This window comes from Hylobates moloch, unplaced genomic scaffold, assembly GCF_009828535.3.
Source record: "Hylobates moloch isolate HMO894 unplaced genomic scaffold, HMol_V3 SCAFFOLD_20, whole genome shotgun sequence".
Taxonomy (NCBI): domain Eukaryota; kingdom Metazoa; phylum Chordata; class Mammalia; order Primates; family Hylobatidae; genus Hylobates; species Hylobates moloch.
In genome coordinates this window covers 37445846-37472526 of record NW_026652295.1, presented here as the reverse complement: position 1 = coordinate 37472526, position 26681 = coordinate 37445846, and the positions used below count along the sequence as shown (strand labels likewise).

At 38.7% G+C, this 26681-nt stretch overlaps 1 protein-coding gene across 11 annotated transcripts in view; it reads right to left on the bottom strand.

Annotated features, from left to right (window-relative positions):
* Positions 1-26681, bottom strand: part of DNAH8 (dynein axonemal heavy chain 8) — a 309672-nt gene that overhangs the window by 127240 nt on the left and 155751 nt on the right. For all 11 annotated transcript variants that reach the window (XR_009211262.1, XM_058432164.1, XM_058432166.1 and 8 more), the window contains 10 exons: positions 26039-26276; positions 18851-18993; positions 18447-18581; positions 17906-18028; positions 14918-15131; positions 11138-11247; positions 6784-6947; positions 5425-5617; positions 3320-3442; positions 1534-1664 (listed from right to left, as the gene is read on the bottom strand). Coding sequence is in view for 10 of the 11 variants with exons in the window: in XM_058432164.1 (XP_058288147.1) it covers positions 1534-1664; positions 3320-3442; positions 5425-5617; positions 6784-6947; positions 11138-11247; positions 14918-15131; positions 17906-18028; positions 18447-18581; positions 18851-18993; positions 26039-26276 (1574 nt within the window). In the remaining variant the exon portion in view is untranslated. The remainder of the gene's footprint in view (positions 1-1533; positions 1665-3319; positions 3443-5424; positions 5618-6783; positions 6948-11137; positions 11248-14917; positions 15132-17905; positions 18029-18446; positions 18582-18850; positions 18994-26038; positions 26277-26681) is intronic.

Below are 26681 nucleotides of genomic sequence, written 5' to 3'. Positions count from 1 at the left end.
TTTTAATAAATGGAGCTGGATCAACTGGATATCAATATTGAAAATAGTAATTACAAATCCTATGTCAGACATTATAAGAAAATGAATTCTAGGTCGGTTATAGTACTAAATGAGAAAGTAGTAAATTTTATGTGTAAATGTGAAGAAAATCATAGGAAAATATTTATGTGCCCTTAGGGTAAATAAAGATTTTAAAATATAATACAGAAGAGGACTAAATAGAAAAAAATGGATGCTTCATTAAAATTAAGATCTGCTAAGAGAATGAAAAGGCAAACCAATAACTGAGAGAAGGTATTTGCAATACACACCCTTTATATCCAAAACACATATAGAATTCCTAACAATCAATAAGAAAGAATCGCAAACAAATTGAAAAAAAAAATGGAGAAAGGGCTTTTATAATTCACAAAAGAGCCTATCCAAATGGCCAATGAGAGATGAAAAGGTGCTCGACATCATTAGCCATCTGCGAAACGCAAACTGAAACCACAGTGAGCTACCACTCCACACACAGAACTGCTAAAATCGGCCAGGCGCAGTCGCTCACGCCTATAATTTTGGGAGGCCAAGGCAGGTTGATCACTTGAGGTCAGGAGTTAAAGAGAAGCCTGGCTAACATGGTGAAACTCCGCTCTACTAAAAATACAAAAATTGGCTGGGCGTGGTGGCACACTCCTGTGATTCCAGCTACTCGGGAGCTGAGGCAAGAGAATCGCTTGAACCTGGGAGGTGGAGGTTGCAGTGAGCCGAGATCGTGCCATTGCACTCCAGCCTGGGCGACAGAGCAAGACTACATTAAAAAAAAAAAAATTGCTAAAATGAAAAAGACAGACAATGCCAAGTGGGGGCAAGGATGCGGAGCAACTCTCATGACATGTTGGTGGAAGTGTAAATTGGTACAACCACATGGAAAACTACTAAGCAGATCAACTAAAGCTAAACACACAGATACCCCACATCCAGCAATTTTAACTCTAGATGTATACTCAGACATGTACAAGAATATTTACAGTAGCTCTATTTGCCCCAAACCAAATGTTTATCAAGAGTACAATGGATAAATAGATCGTGGTAGTATCTGATTAAGTGGAAGATCATGCAGCAAAAAGAATGAAAAACTCTTGCTACATGTAGCATCATGGACGAATCTCACAAACAATGCAACAATAGAAATGGGATGCAAAGAGCAAATCCTGTATAGTTCAATTGATACAAAATTCAAAACTGGGCAAAACTAATCAATGGGCTTACCCTTTGAATATGGTTACCCTTGGGAGGGTAATGACTGCAACGTAACATGGGAGCCCTTCTGGGGTACAAGCAGTGTTTTATTTCTTCATCTGTAGACTGGCTACATAGATGTATTTACTTTGTGACACTTGTGTAAATATCCTTACATATACAAAATACTTAAAGTTTACTTTAAAAAGAAATACAGAAAACCGTTGTGCTTCCTTTTTTTCTAAAGTAAACATTTAACCTTAGCGAAATTAACTATAGAAAAACATATTGTGCTTTATTTCAGCCTACCTGGTTAATGTTATCTGGAATATTTGATAGCCAGCAATAAAAGAGGCCAGTCTTGAAAGACTTTGTTTTCCAGAACCACCAACACCCACCAGCAATGCATTTCCACACGATGTTCGAATTATTCGTGAAATCTGTTTTGAGATTTAAAAAGTGCTTATTTGAAAAAAGAAAGCAATGTTTACATTTTCTTGCACTAAATGAGTCCAAGTTTTGATCATATTTTTCTAGACGATATGAGACTTTTTCCTCGTTAATGGTCTATGTCAGAATTTTTAAAATTAAAGTTTAATATTGATTTGTTCAGCTCAAATCTTTCCTTGACCATCTATGTTTACGTCATGAAGAACAGAACAAACTGGATTTACTCCCTTCCATTTTAAAACTATTCTGTGTGTGTGTTCATGTGTGTGCATGCATGTAGAATTTCATTATTTTTAGACCCAATGGATAGTGGAGCTGCTCTTCCCAACTGCAGAAGATACAAGAAATGTTTAGAATTGTTTTTTTTTATTATTCATCAGCCTGACACACTGAATCATGTAGACACCTAACTCAACAATGAACACTAACTCTATCATATCTCTGCCAACAATTTTTTTTAAGTACCATAATTCTATTTACAGTGGGGTAGGAGGATGTTTCTAGAAGTCAACTTGGAGAGACAGCCTTTCATCTTGTGTTGCTTTTCTATGGTTGATTTCCTCAGTGAAGATAAGACTCAAATTGTGGGTCAAATCTTATGCAGGCCAATTGAAGACATTGCTAAAAAGCTGTCTTTTATATTATTGTCATCAATTAGGGAGAAAGTCTAGATGGATCACTAAATTCACTATCACCACTAAAAATAAATTTTTTAAAAATATAAGTTTTACAGATGGCGGATCAATAATGACACCCTGGTATGTGTAAATTCTATCAGTATATTTTAAAATATATTAATCACTTATGGCTTTGCACTCAGAATAGGATCTCAGAACCTCAAGATCTAGCCACGGTGAATGGTCAATAATTACTTGTTGAATAGATTAGTGTGAAAAACAACCCTTTTTGGTGTTACCTCTAACTGGCTTCTATTCTCTCACCAGTCCTGTATATCAACCTTACCCCTGTCCCATCACCTGTAACTCAATCATAACATTGACACTTTTAAAAGCAACATCTTTTCCTCCATGGGCAACAGAATTCCCATAATATCAAAATATAATTTGAGGGAAGTATATATATATATATATTTTTTTTTTTTTTGAGACGGAGTCTCGCTCTGTCGCCCAGGCTGGAGTGCAGTGGCGCAATCTCGGCTCACTGCAAGCTCCGCCTCCTGGGTTCACGCCATTCTCCTGCCTCAGCCTCTCCGAGTAGCTGGGACTACAGGCGCCCGCCACCACGCCCGGCTAATTTTTTTTGTATTTTTAGTAGAGACGGGGTTTCACCGTGGTCTCGATCTCCTGACCTCGTGATCCGCCCGCCTCGGAGGATATTTTTTCACAGGGTTCTCCATACTTTCTAAAGGTTCTCCGTACTTTCTTGTTGACTCAGTGTGCCAAAAGCTCTGAACAGAAAACCATCTACTTGCCCTTGAAGGACATTTGCTGCCATGTAGATGGATTCAAATAAAGGGTTTCCTATTAAGCCTTTGTTTTCTGGGACAGTGAATTGACCTAACCTATGTACAGTCTTCTATACAGTACCTGATAGTATATAGTTATTCTCTCAAAAAATTTATCTATGAAATATAGTAAGCTTTTAAACGATCTATTTGTATCAGTAAATAGGCAATAGTTAGGACCTTAATAAGATGAGTCATTGCATCTTTAAAAAACACCAGATCAAGAGATGTTCCTCTAATGATTTCATTGAACTGTCTCTGGTAAAACTGGAGTTTTTCAGCCAGAAAGTCAAAGGATGGCACCTATGGGTGGTGAGAAAGATAAAAAAATAATATTTAAGATCCAAATATGCATTAAAGTAGCAATTGTAAAGACACTCAAAAGTAATTTTAAAATATACATATCTTTTTTAAACGTTATGGATTTCCAGAGGTTTCTCACATATTAGTCTACTTTTAGTTATTTCCATTTTCTAAGGCCTGAAACTTAACTATATTAGTTGGTTTCTAGTGCAAAATCATTTCTGACCTTTCCCTACCAACTCCTATCCATGGTAATTAACACGTTAATACAGGAAATATTTTTCTTAGTTTTTACTTACTTTTTAATATTGTTTGCGGCTTTCAAAAATATAAAAAGGTTTTACATTATTTATGGAGTCAAATCCACAAGTCTTCATTGTTCTGAAATAAATCCACACCCACTTTCTTTGTTTTGCAAATTGTTCCTCCCCATCTAATTCTTTGATCTACGTGGACACCCAGGCTGGAGTGCAGTGGTCCAATCACAGCTCACTGCAGCCTCGACTTCCTTGGCTCTATGGATCCTCCTACCTCAACTCCCGCAAGTCGCAGGTATTACAGGCATAAACCACCTCGCCTGGCTCTACATACACTTTAGAATTACTTTGTTATATAACCCTGTTTTTAAAAGTCCCTTTGAAATCTTGTTTCAAATTTCATTAAACCTATATATTAATTTAGAAAGAATGGCATGTTGCTGTTTAAGTAAAGTTTTATCATGTTAATTCCTACATGTTTAATATTGTTGTTGCTGTTAAATGAAATACTTTTATGTTATATTTTCTGTCTTGTGATTGTTGGCAAATGTTGGTAAATTTTTTTTGTAAAGGGCAAGATAGTAAATATTTTAGGCTTTGTGGCTCATTCAGTCTCTACACACCCCTGCCATTGTAGTGCAAAAGCAGCTATGGCCAATATTAAACCAATGGGTGTTTCAATAAAACCTTATTTATGAACACTGAAATTTGAATTCTATATAATTTTTACATGTCACACAATATTACTCTTTTTTTTATTTTTATTTTTTGGTAACTATTTAAAAATGAAAAATCAGCCGGGCACAGTGGCTCACGCCTGTCACTCCAGAACTTTGGGAGGCCAAGATAGGTGGATCACTTGAGGTCAGGAGTTCAAAACCAGCCTGACCAACATGATAAAACCTCATCTCTACTAAAAATACAAAAAATTAGCCGGGCATGGTAGCGGGCACCTGTAATCACAGGACCAACATGGTGAAACTCCGTCTTTACTAAAAATACAAAAAATTAGCCAGGCATGGTGGGGGGGCACCTGTAATCCCAACTACTCGGGAGGCTGAGGCAGGAGAATTGCTTGAACCGGGAGGCAGAGGTTGCAGTGAGCCGAGATCATGCCACTGCGCTCCAGCCTGGGTGACAGAGACTCCATCTCAAAATAAATAAATAAATAAATAAATAAATAAATAAATAAATATCCTTCTTAGCTAGTAAGTCTAATAAAAACAGGCAGTGGGCTGGCTGGATCTGGCCTAGAAAGTATAATTTGCCAACCCTTGGTATAGGTGTAGAGGATAGTTATTTCACACTTATGTAATGCTTGGTCATCTTACTGAACTCTCTCTCTCTCTCTTTGGTTTTTTTTTTTTTTTTTTTTTGAGACAGGGTCTCATTCTGTCACCCAGGCTAGAGTGCGGTGACACAATCACAGCTCATTGCAGTCTCGAACTCCTGGGCTCAAGTAATCCTCCCACCTCCACCTGCTGAGTAATTGGGAGGACAGGAGCATGCCACCACATCCGACTAATTTTTTTCATTTTTTGTAAAGACATGGTCTCATTATGTTGCTCAGGCTGGTCTCAAACTCCTGGGCTCAAGCAATCCTCCCACCTCAGCCTCCCAAAGTGCCGGAATTAAAGCAACTCCATGGTAAGACTCTGGTGCAGAGAGAAAGATCTAGTCAGGTGAGCGATCTGAAAACCTCTTTTAAGAGATGAAAATAAATACCAATTCATATATTTTGGGTACTTCAAACACAGAGTCTTCAGGTTCATCGCCAGTTGGTTCTGGCATCTCACGGAGAAAATCCACAAAGTATGGTTCAGGAAGAATACACGACGCTGCATCAGAGCCAATATTTTCTTCAACCGCACGAATAAGATGTGCATTAAACCACTGCTCATCTTCAGGAGTTATAAATCTGAAAGGAAAATGTAGTAATAAGAATGTGAAATATGAAAGCATCTTTTCTAACTGAACATGTCCCTTCACCTCTTCTCAGCCCCATCCTGGACCTTCTCAATTCAGGACAGGGAAACAATATGTTTTGCCTTTTGATAAGAAGGACATAACCCCATCCAAGAAAGTTATAACATTAACAGCACTACTTATAGAAAATACAGATGAATCACTTAGGTGAGATCAAAGGTCCCTAAAACTTGCGATAGGAGAGCAGAAGTGATGGTCGGTAGTGGACGAGCGTCCTCTTTCTGGGTTGGTGGATTCAGTGCACAAAGGACCCTTTCAGATTGACAATATAACAGAGGGAAGAGAGGACAAAGGGGAGTAACATTTGACAAGTATCACCCTTGTGTGAGACATGGTAAACACTTTACAACTTTGTGAAACTGGCATTATCATCTATGATTTATAGATGAGGGAATGGAGGCTCCAAAAGATGACTGAATTTAACTTTAATGGGATTGTTTAACTTTAAAGGGATGAAACCAGATTTCCCCACATAAAACCTACAAAGAGCTCACAATTTGTAGAAGATATATACAATGAAAATGTGCCTCCGAATGTTATCAACTCTGATGATCTGGTGATTCATAAAGATGTATTGTTAAAGTCATACTGGAATAAATCGGCAGAGCACTTTTTTAAAGCAGTGGGCAGGTGAGAGATGCCATCAATGCTTCACAAGCCCCACAGCAAATGACGACAATGCTCCTTACTCTACTTAGCCTAGTAGGTAATGCAAGAAATAACCAGCTGGGCAGGGTGGCTCATGCCTGTAATCCCAACACTTTGGGAGACTGAGACGGGCAGATCACCTGAGGTCGGGAGTTCAAGACCAGCCTGACCAACATGGAGAAATCCCATCTCTACTAAAAATGCAGCAACAACAAAAAAATAGCCAGCCATGGTGGTGCATGCCTGTGATCCCAGCTACTGGGGAGGCTGAAGTTGGAGAATCACTTGAACCCGGGAGGCAGAGGTTGTGGTCAGCTGAGATCGCACCATTGCACTCCAGCCTGGACAACAAGAGCAAAACTCCATCTCAAAAAAAAAAAAAAAAAAAATTAACCAAGTAGTATAAACTTCTCAGGTCATACATTTAAACTCTAGTGCCGCAATATGCACCTGTCTGCAATTACTCTGTTGCACTCGTGTTTGAAAAGGGACAGGAGAATAGGGATTGAAGTGCACTCCTCAGCTTTTATGGTCAACATTCCTTGCCAAATTCTGGAAAGATCTCGAAGATTGAAGATGTAATGAAATTTAGAAGGAGTTGGCAGCATCTTCATCTAGAGATGAAAAAATGTAATACTTTCAATTAGTTTTCAGACACAACTAAAAGTAGAATTACTTTTAGAACTGTCTCACAAATCCTATTTTAGATAAAATCTGCTGAGTAAATAAATCAAGATTAAGTTCATATTTTGTGACAACACGGACAGAAAAAAAATCATAAATAAACCAACTTAGGATTTAAAAGACCATAATCTCTTGGATAGGATGGATTCAAGACCAAGGCACTGGATGCAGATTCCAACACCTTGTTCTACTACCATCAGTTGGCTTTGAACAAGTCACCTCCCCTGAATTCTTATGGACTATATGAATTGTGGGAATAATCTTCCCTAATCATTGGTAGTATATGTGGAAATATGTCATAACAAAAACTGAACGTGAGTTGGTTGTCATGCAGGTAAGAACAATGAATGTTCACCTTTAAAGTTAATAATGGCTATCTTCTATAAATTGATTTGATTAGGGTCCTTAATGTGTTAGGATTTCCATAAATATATCTGCATATCATAACCTGGATTTTCCTGTGTGGATCCAAACTCAGTCAACAGTCTTTCATATATCTGTATATCCATAATAAGTGGACAGGCAAGTCTGACATGCAGCTATACATATAGTAATAAATGTTTTTTCTGTTTGAGCACAAAGACTGTATTATATGCTAATTTACTATTTCTACCAACTTCTAGAATATAAAAAGGCAAAGCTATAACAATACTACATTCTTACCCAGAGAGATACCCATTAAGGGATAATCTCGAGGTACTCTAGATATGGAAAGCATTGATGGTCATGTATAAAGATCATAATTGATATCATTAGCATCATTTTTGAAAGTGAAAATAATGATAATTCTGGTGATACAAACTCCCCATACGCCTATTTCAGCAAAGCAGATGCTTTCTTTAGCATGTGTTCATAAATTAAGCCCTTTCTATACTGAAAAATTACCCTATTGAGTTTGTAATTTTTACAGGCTAATTCACAGTGCTATTTAAAACAGCAAGTAGCATGGGGAGATGAAAATAAAAGAAGTGTAGTTCATCAATTGCCTATCAACTTCCCTCTTTGCTCAGTTCCATTGCAAGCTAAAATGTTCATCCTACCCACTAAAATATAAAACATATAGTTATATTACAAGTATGTAAAAATACTCAAAGTGGTACGGTTATGTGAATATTGCTTTTTTTATAGTATAACACTCCAGCCATGATGGCAGCCATTGGTAACAGGCAGTAATTAAAGAGAATTCTGTAAAAAAAAAATTCCTTTCTTTCCTTCTTCTTCTCATTATTTGTTAACCTGCTTCTTTCCTTCTCTTCTAATATTTCTCTCTACTTTTCATCACCTTCTTTCTTTTCTGAACTGCTTCTGCCTTAAAGCTATATAAAGTAATATAAAGGTGGGCTGATAGACAAGGCATGAATGGATTAAAAGAGTGCTTTGTGAAGATGGGAGATTTGAAGAAAAGATACAAAGAAGGCTGCTTATGTAGAGGTGGGCAGAGGAGGAAGATTCATTCATTTTTCAATGACTGAGCACCTCCCTGGTTCTTAAAAAGACACAGTGGTAAACAGAGGACAGCTAACTCAGCTGCCATCAAGGGGGCTTTTATTCCAGTGGGGAGAGCCTGAGAATGAACAGGGAACAAATATATATGTAGATATGCAAATAATGATAGAAGCCATGGTTTAAAAAAAAAATCAGGGCCAGGAGACAGATAATGACTAGAATAGGGGCAAGGGCAGTCACTTTAGAGGATGATTGGAACGGTCCCTCTGAAGGTAAGAGTGATGAGAATGAGCCAACGTATGGTGGCCCAGCAGCGCAATAAACATGGGGTACTCAAGGAATGGTGAGCAGGGCCACTCGGCTGGAGCAGGGCCACTCGGCTGGAGCAGGATGATGGCAGGCAAGGGAAGTAAGCGGAGTCTGCTGACATTGTAAGTGGAACTGGGAGTCTACTGGTGGTTTTAAGAAGGAGTAAAGATTTCTGCTTTACTTTTTTTTTTTTTTTTTTTTGAGACGGAGTCTTGCTCTGTCGCCCAGGCTGGAGTGCAGTGGCGCAATCTCAGCTCACTGCAAGCTCCGCCTCCTGGGTTCATGCCATTCTCCTGCCTCAGCCTCTCCTTTTTTTTTTTGTATTTTTAGTAGAGACGGGGTTTCACCGTGGTCTCGATCTCCTGACCTTGTGATCCGCCCGCCTCAGCCTCCCAAAGTGCTGGGATTACAAGCGTGAGCCACCGCGCCCGGCTCTGCTTTACTTTTTAAAAAATATCATCTAGGACTGTGAAAAGCACAGACTCCAAGAGAGCAAGAAGAAAGCAAGGAGATTGGTTAGGAAGTTACTACATGGTCCGGGGGACAGGTGATGGGAGCACTTATCAGGGTGGTCACGGGGGGATGGCGAGGAGGGCTCAGCTTTGGGGTAGATTTTGAAGGGGAGATCACTGAGATTCGCTGATGGACTGGATGTAGGCCATGAGGAAGACATAAATCAAGGATAGTGTCCAGTAATTTCAACCTAAGAAGGAGGATAACTGGTGCTGCTACTAAGATGCAGAAGTCTGAGGGGGGATTGTATTTAAGGACATTTAAGAGTTCTGTTTGGACATGGTAACTTTGAGATGAGTATCAAACATCCAACACTGATGTCTATTAAGCAGTTAGCAATCGGCCTGGAGCCAGGTAGAGAGGCCTGGGATGGAGATATCCATTTTGAAGTCATCAGCACAGGGGTAATGTTTAAAGCCTTGAAGCTGGATGAGGCCACCTAGGGAAAGAATGTAGATAGAGAAGAGGGCCTGGCATCGAGACCAGGTGCATTTCAGTGTTTAGAGGAGGGAAAGAAGGGGGACTTTAATGAGGTAGCCAGTGCACTAGGAAGAAAATCAAGAATATGGGGACCCTCTGAAGCCAAGTGAAGAAAATATTTAGAGGGATCATTTAGGTCAAATGCTGCTAAAAAGTCAAGTAAGAGGGAGAGGAAAATTAACCTTGACATGTGGCAAGATCAAGGTCTTTGGTGGCCTTGACGTGAACAGTGGGAATGAAAGCTTGTGCAGAATGGATTAAAGAGGTAAAGAAAAGACACTGAGGACATGGAGCCAGGAAACATCCAAACAAAAGAAACTGATGGAAGACACCTGGAAGGGCAAAGCTTTTCAAAGAACTACATATATAAGCACAGTCAATTGAGCAATAGTCCTATTGGAAACCACATGTATCTTACCACGGAAAACTATCTCACTCAGTCCCTGCCACTCATTTTTGAGTTTCTTTAAAAGAGGTACAATGGCACGTGCAAAGGCCCTGTGTTGGCAAGGAACAGGGCCCCACACTCATCACTGAAGGTGGCTGCATGGAAGAGCATCTGGTAAGAAACCCCCAAATTCCTCTTCTGATAATTCTGTATCTAGAAATCTCCCAGTCTACCCAGGAATCTGAAAGGCTGGCACACTTCAGGTTTCCCAGGAGACAAGTTTCTGCCCACATGTGTATAATTGGCCTAATGGATGTGTAGTGAATTATGACAACTAATCCTTATCTCCTTCATGGCTTTTTGTCAAATATGTCAACCTCATTTTTATTTCACACCTACACTTAGTTGCCTTTTCATGAGTACTGCCTTAAGTCATCTGGGGACAGCTGCAGGTTTGCTGAGCTTTACTTAGGACAGTGACTTGTGTATGCAAATCTAGCCAATTTTTGTTAAGAACACAACCATCCATTTACTAACTCACACTCCTGCTCAGAGAAATACACAAGTTAGACTTCAAGTCCTAGTTAGCTGAGAATATCTGGAAATCCATGTATTAAGCCAGTCAATAAGCATTTGAGTGTCTGACATAGTTTGGTAGAGGGAGACAGATAATACAAATAAAGATTTACAAATCAGAGTAACAAGTGGAAATGCAGTGCTCTCATTTCAGCAAAATTCTACTTTGTCCTGGATGTCATGTCTGGTTTACAGTAACATCTCATACATATGGAAAGCATCATTTAGTCAGATCATTTGCTCCCTGGAAGGAAAAGGTGTTGTAAATCTATTTGAGCATGTAATTTGTCTTTTCCAAAAAACACCACTATATATGATATTATGATAACTTAATGAGCCATGAGGTGAGAACTAGGGCTGAATAATAGTTGCCTTTTTAAAAATTATTGATGACAAACCAGTCTGTACCTTAGTCCATTGCCACAGCACTCTGCCCACTGAGACTAAATTCACAATCATCTCACATATTTGAGGCTTGAAACTTCTACAAGGATCAAAGTATCCACATCCAATAATTCCTGAAAGATAAGCAAGATTGAAGGTATAAGCTTACCAAAAGATTTCCAAGTATATGTTTATCCCAGTAAACAAATCATTACAAGGCTGACTAAGCTGGGTGTTGTTCAGAATTTTTCTCAAGGGATCAGCTAAGACTGGGAGTCAGTAGTGGATCCAGGCAAGCTGAGTACGCAGTGATAAGTGTTTTATACGTATTGATTCATTTAATCCCCCACCCAGCACCCTACAAGAAAAAAATACAAGGTAGGTATTATTATTACTAGTTCCATTTTAACATGAGCTTAGTAACTTGCTCAAAGTTACACAGCTTGCATGCAGACAAATTTGAGATGTGAACCCAAGCAACCTGGCCCTAGAGTCTGTACATCAGCATTCGCCCTGAAGCGTACGTGAGCTTAGAGAGTACTCCCTCATCTTACAGAGAAGGAGACCAGGCCCAGACAGGTGAAGCTGATTGTTCAAGGTCACATGGACTGGTATTGGCAGAAATGGAATCAGGACCACTTTTTCCAACCTACAGTCAGTCACCACTCTGGCCTGGGCTAGACATGCAACATTCCTAGGGAACACCCAGCAAAGTGATGGTCTGACCATCATTATCACTCTCAGAAAGACTGGGGTGTAGGTTTAGAGACTGTTCTCAAAGTCTCAGAATGTCTTTGACTTAGACTGAAGAAAGAGTTACTCTGCTTCACTCCAGTGAGACTACACACATAGTGTGTTCAGTTCTGAGCATGGTATTTTCAGAGGAATATGAAAATGAGTATATGCTCAGAGATGCAGAACAGGTTGATGAAGAGTGGAGACTAAAGAAACTGGAGTTTGTTCACACTAATTGAAGAATTGCCCTGGGGAAACATGAAATTTTCCTCCAAATCATGGTTGGTTGTGGTTGGTTGTGCTAAGTGCCTGTAAAGCCTGTTTGCTTCCTGAAATCCTATATTCTAGATTTCCACTTTCCTGTGGGACAACCATGTTATAAGAAGCATGAGAAAGGGATTAGCAACACCCGTCTGCCAAGCATTAGCTAAAAGGCCTTGATTGGGCAGTTATTTCACTTCTCTGAGGCTCAGTTTCTGGTTGGTTTGTTTTCCATATTTGTTTAAATGTGTCAGTCATACTGAAGAGTATGTCAAATAGCTTAACAAACAACAAACTCTCATGTACAGACCACCAGATTGATAACTATAACCTTGCCCAGCACATTAGAAGGCCCTGTACGTTCATCCTTGTTCACAATTCCTCCCTTCCTCCAGAGGTCGCCACTTCTCTTTAATATAATCAGTAACTTGCTTTTCTTTATAGCTTCACTAGGTTAGGTTTTTGAACTTTTGAACTGGTAAAAAAAAAAAAAAAAAAAAAAAAAACTTTTGAAATTCAGTTTAATGGAATTGTATTTTTCCTGTGATTTGCTTCTTGCAATTCAGCATTGTATTTCTGGGCTTCATCCATGGTGAAGCATGTAGCTATATTCATTCATTTTCACTGCTGCACAGCAGGCCACTGTGTGCCTGTGACAGGATGTATTTATCCAGTTTTACTAGTGACAAATATCTGGATTATTTCACGTTTTTGCCATTGTGCACACTGCACTATGAGCATTTTTGTATAAGTCTGCTGGCATGCATGTGCAAAATCAACTACAGATGGATTGAGGCCCCAGATATGGAAGGCAAAACTATACAATGTCTGGAAGAAAACATAAGAGAATACCTGTATGGTGTCTGGATAGAAAAGGACTTCTTGAGACTCAGAAAACCCAAACCATAAAGGAAAAAATGACAATTTGGCATAAACCTAGAAGTGGTACTGCAAGGGATGGGCACATGCCCTACTTTACCAGCAGTGATGCCAAATTGTTATCCAAAGCATTTGTAGGAATTGACACTCCGGCCAGCAGGCGATGAGAGTCTCAGTTGCTTCACATTCTCACCAATGCTTGATTTTGTCAGAATTTTTTATTTTTGCAAATCTAGTGGGTATGAAATGGTATTGCTTGGTGTTTCTCATTTGTATTTTCCAGAACACTAATGATGTTTGCCATCTTTACTTTGTTTATTGGCTATTTAGCTTCCTCTTTTTAAAGTGCCTTAGTTGTTTGCCCATTTTTATATCAGGTTGTTTCCTTTTCTTGACCGATTAATTTATAGGATTTCTCTAAATATTCAGAATATGAAATTTTTGTTGTTATTATATGTTAAAAATTTTTTCTTCCACTTTGAGGTCTTTTCACTCTCTTAATGTTATTTGTTAATGAAGAGAAGTTTTACATTTCAATCTAGTCAAATTCGTATATTTTTTTCTTTACTTTTGTGCTTTCTGAGTCTCATTTATGAAACCCTTTCCTACTCAAAGGTCACTCAAGTATTTCCCTATATTTTCTTCCAAATGTTTTATAGCCTTGCCTTCCATATTTAGGTCCTTATCTCATCTGTACTTGATCTTGTTATTGGCACGAGGTAGCTGTCCAAATTCGATTATTTTCCTATAAGAATTACTAAGTATCCCAGAACTACTTATTAAAAGTCTGCCCTTTCCCGGACGGGCGCGGTGGCTCACGCCTCTAATCCCAACACTTTGGGAGCTCGAGGCGGGCAGATCACCTGAGGTCAGGAGTTTGAGACCAGTCTGGCCGATGCGGTGGAACCCCGTCTCTACTAAAAATACAAAAAAATTAGCCGGGTATGGTGGCAGGCGCCTGTAATCCCAGCTACTTGGGAGGCTGAGGCAGGAGAATCGCTTGAACCTGGGAGGCAGGGGTTGCGGTGAGCTGAGATCGTGCCACTGCACTCCAGCCTGGGTGACAAGAGTGAAACTCCATCTCAAAAAAAAAAAAAAAAGTCTGCCCTTTCCCTTCTGACTACAGTACTTGCTGTATCAAATAATTAATGTTCTTAAATGCACGGATCTGTTTCTCGTGTATGTAAGAGGTTTTGGGGTGGATTAGGGGTTTGTTTTTTGGTTTTTTAGACAGGTTCTTACTCTGTTACCTAGGCTCGAATGCAGCAATGTGATCATAGCTCACTGCAGCCTCGACCTCCTAGGCTCAAGCAATCCTCTGGCCTCAGCCTTCCACATAGCTAGGACTACAGACGTCTGCCACCATGCCCAGCTAATGTTTTAAACTTTTTGTAGAAATGGGGTCTCTCTATGTGCCCAGGCTGCTCTTGAACTCCTGGCCTCCAGCAATCCTCTCACCTTGGTCTTCCAAAGTACTAAGATTATAGGCGTGGGCTGACCTACACATAAGTTTTGATGGCACAATTTATGTGATTCGACGTTACATTTGATGTCAAGAATCTCATTTTCATTAACATATTGAAGTGCTACATTTGACTTTGTATATCATTAATCTGTGATCTTTGTGCTGTCATTTATTGGCCCAAATTTCTCTGATTAACCATGTCCTGAAAACCAAAACACAAAGGTTCCTTTACGTCTAATGTTAACTTTCAACAAGCCTATTTTTAAGTATCTCTGAGTCTGAGAATAGGCTATAAGCATAGGTCACCTTAGTATTGAGTCCCTCTTTCCTGGTGTTTAGCTCTCCATTTCACATACCTAACCCCACTTTAGACAGAGACTTTTTGTCTCTTAAATGAAATTTTGTGTGGTTTATGTCCATTATTATAATGCAATAAAATAATTAAAGACTAAGAATATTCATACCAAAAATTTTGTCTATTGAAGCATTTGAAGGCAATGTACAATTAAACACAGTAAATTGTCTTTTTAAACGTTGTGGAATATCATTTCGACCACCTCCAGGGTGGATCATTGCTGCTATGAGCTGCACATCAACAATAGTAGTGAAGTCTCCAGGCTTGTCCAAGCTGTACATTCCTTCCATTTCCATCATCTGTCGCACAATCTCATTAGTTATCTGAAATTTCACACAGCAATATTTTTCTAACATATCACTATCATATTCCTCCATAACTTCAATAAAATAGTACAAATAAGATTAGAAGAAAACATTAAACTCTTATCAACAAAGTGTTTGTGAATGTCGATGATCACCTTCAAGGTAATTTGACTTAAATGATGCCACCCATGAACTCTAGATCATAAGTTAAACATGCATGGTCCAAGTCCAAGGTGCCTTTCACCACACTGATCAAACTAATTTCCAAATAAATTTAGATATGTGAGTTATAAGATATTTGGTTAAATTACATTTGTACTCCAAGTTACAACAAATTTTACTGTAGACATCTTTCATACTCAATATTCAAAAAAAAAACCTTTAGATCAGAATGTAGGATGGTTTCATTCCTGAGCTTTCAATATTATATTACTGTTTTGGCTTTTGGTTTTATGTTCTCATCTTATCTTCTCTGCAGCCTCCAACACTGCCAACCCCCCTTCTTGGAAATGTTACCTCTCTTGGTTTCAGAGGCTTGTTTTTTTTCCAGGTCCACCTCAGGGCTCTGGGATCACTTCCTAAGCCACTCTTCGTCCACTCATCCCTCACATGTAACTGTTCTCCAGGGTTCCATCCTGGGCTCTTTCCTCTTCTCATTATTCCAGGAAATGCTATCTCAACCCTATATTCTAAAGAATCTCAAATCTGTAACTCTAGCTTCAGATTCTCTTCTAAGCTCTGCACCTGTATATTCAAGTCTCTATTGAGCATCTCTTAGTGGGTATCACACAAGCACCTCAAATATAACCGTCTTTCAATTAACCAACATTTCATGAATGACTACTGTGTGCCAGCTTCTCCTATAGCATAGACAAAATTTTCTGTCTTCATGAAGAACACATTCTAGTGGTGAGAGACAAGATGTACAGATGCATGTTGATATGTAAATAAAATGGTATACTCTAAGACTTTTGTAGAATATAGGATGGGCTCAAGGGTGTGACTCAAGGAGAGCAGGGGAGGCTTCACCTGACATGATATATAAGCCAAGACCTGAAGAAGGTGAGAAAGCAAGCCAGTTCGATACCTAGGGGAAGAGCACTCTAGGCAGAGGAAACTGCAAATGCAAAGGTACTGAGTAAACACCATATCCAGAGTATACAAAGATCAGTAAATGTGGTGGAAGCAAAGAGTCATGGGAAGAGGGAGAGGAGGTCAAAATGTGTAGAGTCCTGGATCATAGTAAGGATTTTGGTATTTATATTCTACAAGTCTCTTTGGGGGATGTTGACCAGAAGAGTGTGTCGTGATCTAACTCGTTTTCATTGGTTGATGATGTGAGAACAAGCTGAGAAGGGTAAGGGAAACAGGAGGCAGTGAGGAGGCATCTGCAATGATCAAGAAGAGAGCTGGTGGCGGGTGGCGCCAGGTGGCAGCAGTGGAGGTGTTGACTAGTGGTCAAATTTCAGACACAGTGTGAAGATAGAGTCAACATGATTTTCTGACAGAGTGACTGTGGAGGTGCTATTTGCTGAGAGAGAGAAGACTGTTGGAGGAGCAGGTGTTGGAGGTGTTAAGTTTGTGATCCAACCAGACATCCCTAGTTGGATACATGAGTTTGGAATTCAGGAGCGCTTCAGCTTATGGAAGCATGAACCTGATCTAAACATGCCTCCACCCTCCTCGCCTTCCAGGAACTGCTGAGGTCTATCTGCCTTGGAGCAGACAGAGGCCATACAGAACTGTTTGGTTCTGAGTACTGAGTACTGAGTACTGAGCTTCTAGTGGTGTCTGAGGCGAATAGAGATAAAGAGCAAAATGGGACCTGTCCTGGTAGAGCCAAAGTAGATGGTGTCAATGAGACAGTGTAGGTCGGTGGGAGGGAGGTGTTGGGGATCCCATACAGACTTCTGGCAACATCAGTGAGGTCTCCTAATGGGGATTGACCTGGGTGGATAGATGATCACAACTAGGACACGGTGAGTGGCACAGTTAAATAAATAAATAAATAGTTGTTTGGGTTTTCATTTTTTGTTTCTGTTTTTTTGAACATCAGGTACTCCTCAGAAATTATGCAGAATAAGAGGTTAGAGCAAGGATGAAACCCCGGGGAAAGGCAGAAGAGAGGAGCTAAGAAAGGACACTGAAGTCAAGTAGCCAAAGAGAGAGGAGGCATTTGCTGTAAAAAACCACGTAGGAGACAGGTGTGATGGCTCATGCCTGTAATCCCAGCACTTTGGGAGGCCGAGGCGGGTGGATCATCTGAGGTCAGGAGTTCAAGACCAGCCTGGCCAACATGGTGAAACCCTGTCTCTACTAAAAATACAAAAATGAGCCAGGTGTGGTGGCGGGCACCTGTTATCCCAGCTACTCGGAAGGCTGAGGAAGGGAGAATTGCTTGAGCCCGGGAGGTGGAGCTTGCAGTGAGCTGAGATCATGCCACTGCACTCGAGCTTGGGTGACAGAGCGAGACTCCATCTCAAAATGTTAAATGACGAGTTAATGGGTGCAGCACACCAACATGGCATGTGTATACATATGTAACAAACCTGCATGTTGTGCACATGTACCCTAAAACTTAAAGTATAATAAAAAAATAAAAAAATAACAAAAACAAAAAAAACACATAGGGATTTAAGAAAGGAGAAACTCAGCTATAACAGAGAAGTCAGAGAAACACTGAGGATTGGTAGTAGACTTAAAAACAAAGTTTTTAACAAAGTTATTAACATATATATATACACATAAAAATACAAATTCAGGATCATCTATATGAGATATTTCAGCCATACCTGATCTCCCCACTCATTAATCACAGGCATATTAATATCATCAATAAATACAGTCATTTTTCTCCCTCCTGGTGGCCCATATGTGCTTCCCATTCGCTTATCCACGTAGCTTTCAATTGTTCTCTAGAGAGAAGGAAATGGTTTGTCTTATGTGTTAGATTTTAATCCATATTTCTAAAAATAATGAGCATTCTTATCAGAGTAGAACATAATTTACTTATGCATTTAATAAGTATACATATAATTATTAAAATATATGTTGTTAAATTTTTTAAATAAGGCATTGGAGTTTTATCCTTCATTTACATTACAGTAGATGTGCTCCAAAGTTCAGGGGCAGTCTCAGTATTAGGTCAAAGTATGCTATTTGGATTTGCCTTCAACCTTAGCCTTAGGAAAGCTAAATAGCTGAATGCCAAGTGCAGCATGATTTCTTTTGAATACATAATATTGTCACATTTTATATGCATACACATTTTATTGTAACCACTAATTTAAAATGTATTATGTTTATAATATTACAGCAAATGATGGATCTCACCTGAAACATCATTGGTTCTGTGGCAGATGAAAAGTTTAGACTTTTGGATAGCTGTACTTCAGGATCATATTTTTTCAAATAGGCCTTAACCATGACAGTTTTTGCAGTTCCCTGCTCTCCTGTGAGCAAAACAGCCTGCAATCATAGGATAATAGTGTTGAAATGTGTTACGACTTGTTTAGTTTCAAATATCTTATGATTCTATGGGCTAGTCTTCTATAAATTAATATAACTAATTTTTAATAACTTTTTAGAATTACATCTACCATCAAAATAAGTCCCAGTTGTATTACAGATATAAATGTAAAATGTGTACTATAAAAGTGCTGGAAGAAAATATAGGTGCATATTCCCGTGGACATGGATGGTTTGTGATCATTTAAGGAACTATCTATTAAACTTACTTTATGTTGTTTTGCAATGGTGTCTATCAAAAAATTTGTTCTAACATTGTCAACATTTGGAACCAAAATTGATGAATATTCCGGAATACTGTCAGTTGGATAATAATAAGGCTGAAGCTTCTTATTCCAGTGCTCCCAATCACCTATATAATAAATAAAATTTCATCTTAATAGAACTATATTCTGTGAAAGTTATCTCATAATACAAAAATGTTAAGTGCAATAAACAATCAATAGAATCATATAAACATCTAAAATGTTTTCCTAAAACATGTTAATATATCTGCTTATCTTATGTCTATGGCATTTGATAATTTGTTTTGCCTTTTTTTATAAAGTCAGCCTTTTAAAAAACTTTTAGGTTCAGGGATACATGTGCAGGTTTGTTAGATATACAGGGGTTTGTTGTACAGGTGATTTCATCACCAGGTAATAAGCATAGTACCCAATACATAGTGTTTTGATCCTCACCCTCCTCCCACCCCCAACCCTCAAGGAGGCCCCAGTGTCTGTTGCTCCTTTCTTTGCAACCCTGTGTACTCAATATTTAGCTTCCACTTATAATTGAAAATACGCAGTATTTGATTTTCTATTCCTGAGTTAGTCTGCTTAGGATAATGGCTTCCATCTCCATCCATGTTTCTTCAAAGGACATAATCTCATACTTTTTTATGGCTGCATAGTATTCCATGGTGTATGTGTACCACATTTTCTTTATCCAGTCTAATACTGATGGGCATTTAAGTTGATTCCATGTCTTTGCTATTGTGAATAGTGCTGCAATGAATATATGCATGCATGTGTCTTTATGGTAGAATGATTTACGTTCCTTTGAGTATAATACCCAATAATGAGATTGGTGGGTTGGATGGTAGGTCTGGTTTAAGTTCTTTGAGAAATCACCAAACTGCTTTCCATAATGGCTGCACTAATTTACATTCCCACTAGCAGGGTAGAAGCATTTCCTTTTCTCCACAACCTCTCTAGCATCTGTTATTTTTTGTAAAGTTGGCTTTTAAATTGCTAAATCACCCATCCGGAGAAACCGTGCCTGAAATGGAATTAAAGTCAGCTGGTGGTAAAACCAGTAATGTAATGGATACCTAGCAGAAAAGCCACATCAACTGAAAAGATGGGAAAGACCAAAAAAAGAGTAAACTGTTTACTAGATATAGAGTATTTGCCATAAGAAATTGATTTCAAGGCCAGGCACAGTGGCTCAAGCCTGTAATCCCAGCACTTTGGGAGGCTGAGGCAGGTGGATCAGCTGAGGTTGGGAGTTCGCGACCAGCCTGACCAACATGGAGAAACCCTGTCTCTACTAAAAATACAAAATTAGCCAGGCCTGGTGGTGCATGCCTGTAATCCCAGCTACTTGGGAGGCTGAGGCAGGAGAATCACTTGAACCCGGGAGGCGGAGGTTGTGGTGAGCCGAGATCGTGCCATTGCACTCCAGCCTGGGCAACAAGAGTGAAACTCTATCTCAAAAACAAAAATTGATTTCAAAAATTTATTTACATTTTAGCATCTCTGGATGTTCCTTACAATCTATGGTACTGTACCATTGCTGTTGCTAGGCAAATTGTATTAGCATTATTCCTATCATTGCCATTCAAATTGAATTACTTTCATTGATAAGTTTAGCCTCTATTTTAAATGTCTTCAAAAAGATTATACAACAATTCAGAATTATACCCAAAAGTTTCTGTGTACACAGAATGCATGGAAAGAGAGCATACATTGATATTGGTGAAACAATGATGAACAAATGCTCATCATTGGAGTAATAACCCCAATTTCATGTTTTCTTGAGAAAGTAAACAAAAATGAGTATGTTTAACTTCTAAAACACTGCCAAACTATTTTCCAAAGTGGCTGTGCCATTTTATAGCATATGAGGGCTCTAGGTGCTCTATTATGGCACCAATATTTGGCATTATTAACCTTTTTAATTGTAGACATTCCAGTAGCTGTGTGATGATACCCACTGTGGGGGTTTTTTGTTTTTGTTTTTGTTTTTTTGAAGCAAGGTCTGGCTCTGTGGCCCAGACTGGAGTGTAGTGGTGCGATCTCAGCTCACTGCAGCCTCCATCTCCAGGTTCAAGCAATTTTCCTGCCTCAGCCTCCTGACTAGCTGGGATTACAGGCACCTGCCACCACGCACAGCTAGTTTTTGTACTTTTAGTAGAGACGGGGTTTCACCATGTTGGCCAGGCTGGTCTCGAAGTGCTGACTTCAAGTGATCTACTCGCCTTGGCCTCCCAAAGTGTTGGGATTACAAGCGTGAGCCACTGCGCCCAGACCCCACTGGGGTTTTAATTTGCATTTCCCTGACGACCAATGATGTTAAATATCTTTCACATGCCTTTTTCACCTTTCACATATCTTATTTAGCAAAGTATCAAGTGAAATTTCCTCCCCATTTTAAAATTTAGATTGGTTGCCTATTGATAGTTATTGGATTATAGGAGTTCTTTACATATTCTGGATAAATTTTTTTTATCAGATATATATGTTTCAAATAGTTCTTTACAGTCTGTGGCTGGGCTTTTCATTTTCTTAATAGTGACTTTTAAACAGCAAAAGAGATCTTTCCCCCAACGCACTGGCTAGATTTTGCTATTTCAAATAGCAAATAATCTTTAAATAATGTTTAAATAAGATCTGTTCCCTTATTTGGGCCTTCTTTAGCTTCTCTCAGTGCAGTTTTACAGGTTTAGTATACAGATCTTACATATATTTTGTTAAATTTATTCCTCAGTATTCTTTTTTTGGATTCTAATTTTGTTTGTGTGTTTTTAAGACAGAGTCTCACTCTGTCTCCCAGGCTGGAGTGCAGTGGCACAATCTCAGCTCACTGCAACCTCCGCCTCCCGGATTCAAGCTATTCTCATGCCTCAGCCTCCTGAGTAGCTGTGCTTACAGGCACGTACCACAACACCTGGCTAATTTTTTTGTATTTTTTTAGTAGATACGGGGTTTCACCATGTTGGCCAGGCTGGTCTCGAACTCCTGACCTCAGGTGAGCTGCCCCACTCGGCCTCCCAAAGTGTTGGGATTACAGGTGTGAGCCACCACACCCAGCCTTGGGTTCTATTTTAACTGGTATTCTTAAAGTTCAATTTTCAATTGTTTGTTGTGAGCATATAGAAATATAACTTATCAAATGTATGGCCCTTTTGTCCTGTGACCTTGCTAAAATCCTTTAGTAGTTCTAATAACTTTTTGAAGATTCCACAGATGGTCATGTCATCTGCAAATAAAGAGAACTTTACTTGTTCATTTCTAATCTATAGACATTTGATTTTTCCCCTCACTGCACTGGCTAGAACCTTTAGTACAATGTTGAATAGAAATGAAATTGAATACAGGTGAGAAAGACATCCTTGTTTTGTTCCTGATATTGGGAAGGAAGTATTTAGTTGTTTACCATTCCACATAACGTTAGCTGTAGGTTTTTTGTAGATGTTGTCAGAATGATAAAGTTCCCATTTCATCACAGAAGAGTGTCAAATTTTGCCAAATGCTTTTCTTCATTCATTTAGATGACTGTTTATGGCTTGCTTAGTTTTTAGCCTAATATAGCAGATTATATTGATCAGTTTTTGAATGTTGATCTTCCATTTCTAGAATAAAAGCCACAGTTGGACTTTTGTATACTATCAGATTTGTTATAATTTTATTAAGAAATTTTCATCAATGTTCCTGAAGAATATTGGTCCATAGTTTTTGTTTTTGTTTTTCTTGGAATGTCTTTCTCTGGTTTTGGTATCAGGTAACACTGTCCTTATGAAATGGGCTGGGAAGTGTTTCTTCCTATTGTATGTTTTATATCTTTTGGAAGAGTTTGTGTACAGTTGGTATTATTTCTTCCTTAAATATTTGGTCGAATTCACCAATAAAATCATCTTGGCCTGGTGTTTTTCTTTGTGGGAAGGTTTTTAACTACAAATTCAATTTCTTTAGTAGATAAAGGGCTATTTAGGATATCTTTTTCTTCTTTTTAAATTTTATTATAAATTGACAATTTATAATTGTATATATTTATGGGGAACAAAATGTTATGGTTTATGGATACAATGAGGAATTATTACAAGTGAATTAACATATCAATCACCTCAAATGCTTATCATTTTTGTGTGTTGAAAATATTTGAAATTTACTCTCTTAGCAATTTTGAAACGTACAACACACTGTTATTAACTATATTCAGCATGCTGTGCAATATCTAGTTCTTCTTGATGATGGTTGGTAGTTTATATCTTTCAAGAAATTTGTCCATTTCATCTTCATTGTCAAATGTGTTTCTGTAAAGTTGTTTCTAATATACTCATGTCATGTTTCTAATGTTTGTGAGGTCTGTAGTGATGTTCTCTCTTTCATCCTTGACTATGGTAATGTATGTCTTCTCTTTTGTTCTGATGTCTCTAACAAGAGATTTATTTGTTTTATTGATCTTTTCAGATCCATCTTTTTGTTTCATTAATTTTTTTCTGTTGCTGTCCTATTTTTTGTTTCATTGATTTCTACTTTGATCATTGTTCTTTCTTCTGCTTACTTTGGGTTTAATTTGCTTTTCTTTTTCTAACTTATTAAGGAAGAAGTTGAAATCATTGTTTTGAGACCTTTCTTCTTTTCTAGTAAAGACATAAAGTGCCGTAAAGTCTCCCTATCGAGAATTGTTATATGACCCAGAATATCTTGGTAAGTGTTTTCTGTGCACCGGAAAAGAATGTATATTCTGCTGTTTTGGGCTGAAGCATTCTATAATTTTGAATTCAGGGTATTAATAGTGTTGTTAAAGTCTTCCATATATTTACTAACTTTGTCTATTTGTTCTATCAATTATTCAAAATATTGACACCTTTAGTATAACTGTGGATTTGTCTATCCATTTCTATTGTTCTCTGACACTTCCTCCCTGTGCAGATTTCTCCTCTCTGGTGCTCTGCCCTGCAAATTCCAGCCAGCTTGGCCTCTCTCAAATCAACCTCTGCCTTCTCATTTGGTGAGACAGCCTATTCTGTTTGATCTTCCCCTCCCTGGGCTGCTGCTAGAAACTGCATCCACGCAATAAACTAGTGCAATCACCTTGTTTCACTTCCCTCTGTGATTTCAGTACCATAGTGCCTGTTGTCCAATGTCTGAAAAAAAACTGTTTTACACATTTTGTCCAGTTTTCTATCTTTCTAATATAAGAGGTTAAACCCAGTCCCCATTACTCCATCCTGTCTGGAAGCATAAGTCTCCTTACTTAATTTTAAATCTATGAATGAAGTCTTCTCCAAAGATGTTAATGTCCATAAAAAAAATTAAAAGGATGGATGAAGAATGAGTTAAGAAATGGCTGGCTAGAAGTCAGCTGGAGTGGACATGTTAGGGCCCTAAATAACCACTAAGTACTTAGTATCTTAGTTCATTTCGTGGCCACAAATGCTCGGGCAAATAAATTTCATCAAAAGTAGTTATTTAGGGTGGCAATACTGAATGCCTGCAACCCCTCAATATTTTAGACAACAGACCACTTCAGGACCACCTTGAAGAAGGAATATGAATCTAGATTGTTGTCAACCTTTTGTTAACATCGCCATTAAAAATAAGAAAACACCGTCATCTAAACTTACAGAACCAGTCCTGGCTACTTGGAAGAAGATGTCACAAACATCAGTGGACTGCTCTTTAAGAAATGTAGCAATGCGTATTTTTGACGGCACAGAGGAAGGTAATTATTTTATTGGCATCCTTATTAGATGTCATCTCAATCCCCTAACCAAGGCTTTGCCATGGTTGGAAAATTGCTGCTGATGAATTTCACTCTCTGAGTAACTTGGGGCCCGGCCTCTGAATAAGGACAAGGTGCTCAGAAGGAGGCAATCTGAACCTTCAAACATCAGAGAACTCTGGCTGCTCAGAAAGCAGCGCTGTGGAGGAGCTTGGCTCTGGATTCTAAGGGAGTGCATATCTAGATTTAAAGATTCCTTTGTTAGTTTGCATTTTGAGTTACAGTGCCCTTTTGCCATCTCAAACCTTTAGCAGCATCTAATACATGTAATAGAATTATTGGCCATTCTGGTTAAAGATGGCCCACTGAAAAAATTTATTTATCTCAGTCCCTTTCAAACACAAATTTCCACTTAATCCTCAGTTTCAGTATGATTCTCCCACTCTTAAATGTGCCTGGTGTCCCCAAGTCTAGGAAACCCTCTATTTTACACTATCCAAACAGTAACTCTTTATTTAATCTTACCAGTGTGGGGAAGGCCGATTGTCTGGCAGCACGGCTTTGGAAAGCAGCCCAGGAGGTCTTTTTCTCAAACAGACTTATAACCAGCCCTGTGGTTTTTAGCTCAACTTTCGCCCCAGTTTCCACTTCCTGAGCCCTTTGAATGTCCTGTGATGTGCGCTTCTCAATTGCTTCTCAGCTCTTCCCACTGCCAGTGTGCTAAATCGACTGCCACTTACCTTACTGCTTTCTTGCTTTCAAAATTTGGTTATTGCTGTCTACTCTCCTGCTCTAGTTATCCTTCAGTTTATTCATTAAAACAAACAAACAAACAAACAAAAACATTGCTGTTTTTGAGTTTTTAGGAAGAACCAGAGGTAATTAGAGTTTTTAGGAAGCATATTTTTCCTCCTTGGGACTTTGAAGAATTAGGGCCTGGGCTCTAGATGAAAGCACCAAGTTCAAGGGCATTTCTTTTAAGGAGCAGTGAGCTGGGCCTGGCCATACATGGAAGGCTGGGGGCTAAGGTGACAGCGCTGGACCTTAAGGAATCTGCTATGTTCATTCTGTACTCATTCTGGCATTCTCAACAGGGAAGTGTGGGGCTGATCCGTTACGTCTATTAGCATGCTTTGCATCACGAAGAATCTGTGTTCTCCACGCTGCTACCTTTCCTATTCTAGCATTAGAAAGTAGATGATGTACAAGGTATTACTAACTTATTTATGCCAGATTTTACTAAGCCCACTCCAAAAGGAGAAGTCAAGAGTCTCAATATCAGTTTCTGGCACAATTCATATGCAAAATTCCACTCTCTTTCAAATACATGCCCTTTTCAAAATGGTATTAACAATTATGTTTTCATAATTATTTTAACATTCTCTCATAGAAGAGTTTATGAAAGCTTATATTTTCTCATTTGAAAAAAAAGTCATTTCATTTAAGGTATAGTTCAGTGGGCTTACCATAATCAGTAACATAAAACTCATACATGGTTTGATTTGAGCCTTTAGGTATTTCTGGTAAGTCCAACTTGCTTTCATGCTGCCGTAAGAAGGCTTCAAGCTTTTCTCTGCTTTCCAATTCCAGAAGGGCTCCTAAACTCCACATTAGGCCAAACACAAATAATTTATGAAGATGTTCGACACAGGAAACACCGCCTTCTTCTTTGGAGGGAATTAACCCTTCCAGAAGATTGAGAGACTGAAAATGTTTCAAATAAAATAAATGTTTAAGTTAAAATATTGAAAATAAAAAATTGTAAATAATAACAAAATTAAAAGGAGGAAGGAAGAGAGAAAAAAATAGATATATCTCAAGCTATTGCTTGATCACCATCCTATAGCCAACAGCACGTAGAAGAAAGGCTATCCTGTTTTAGACAGGCAGCATAGTCTAGCAGAAAGGATGCTGAACTGAAAATCTGCTACTGTGGTTTCAACCCCCAGCTCATCCCACTGACCTCTCTGAGTCTCAATTTCCTATTGGGAAAGCAAAAGGCCTAGACTAGATGTTAGCAGCTAAGGTAGCTACTGGTTCTAAAGTTTAGTTATCCAAATTTTCCAGATCAAAGATTCTATTTCTTTGGAACATTTTGCAGGACTTAGC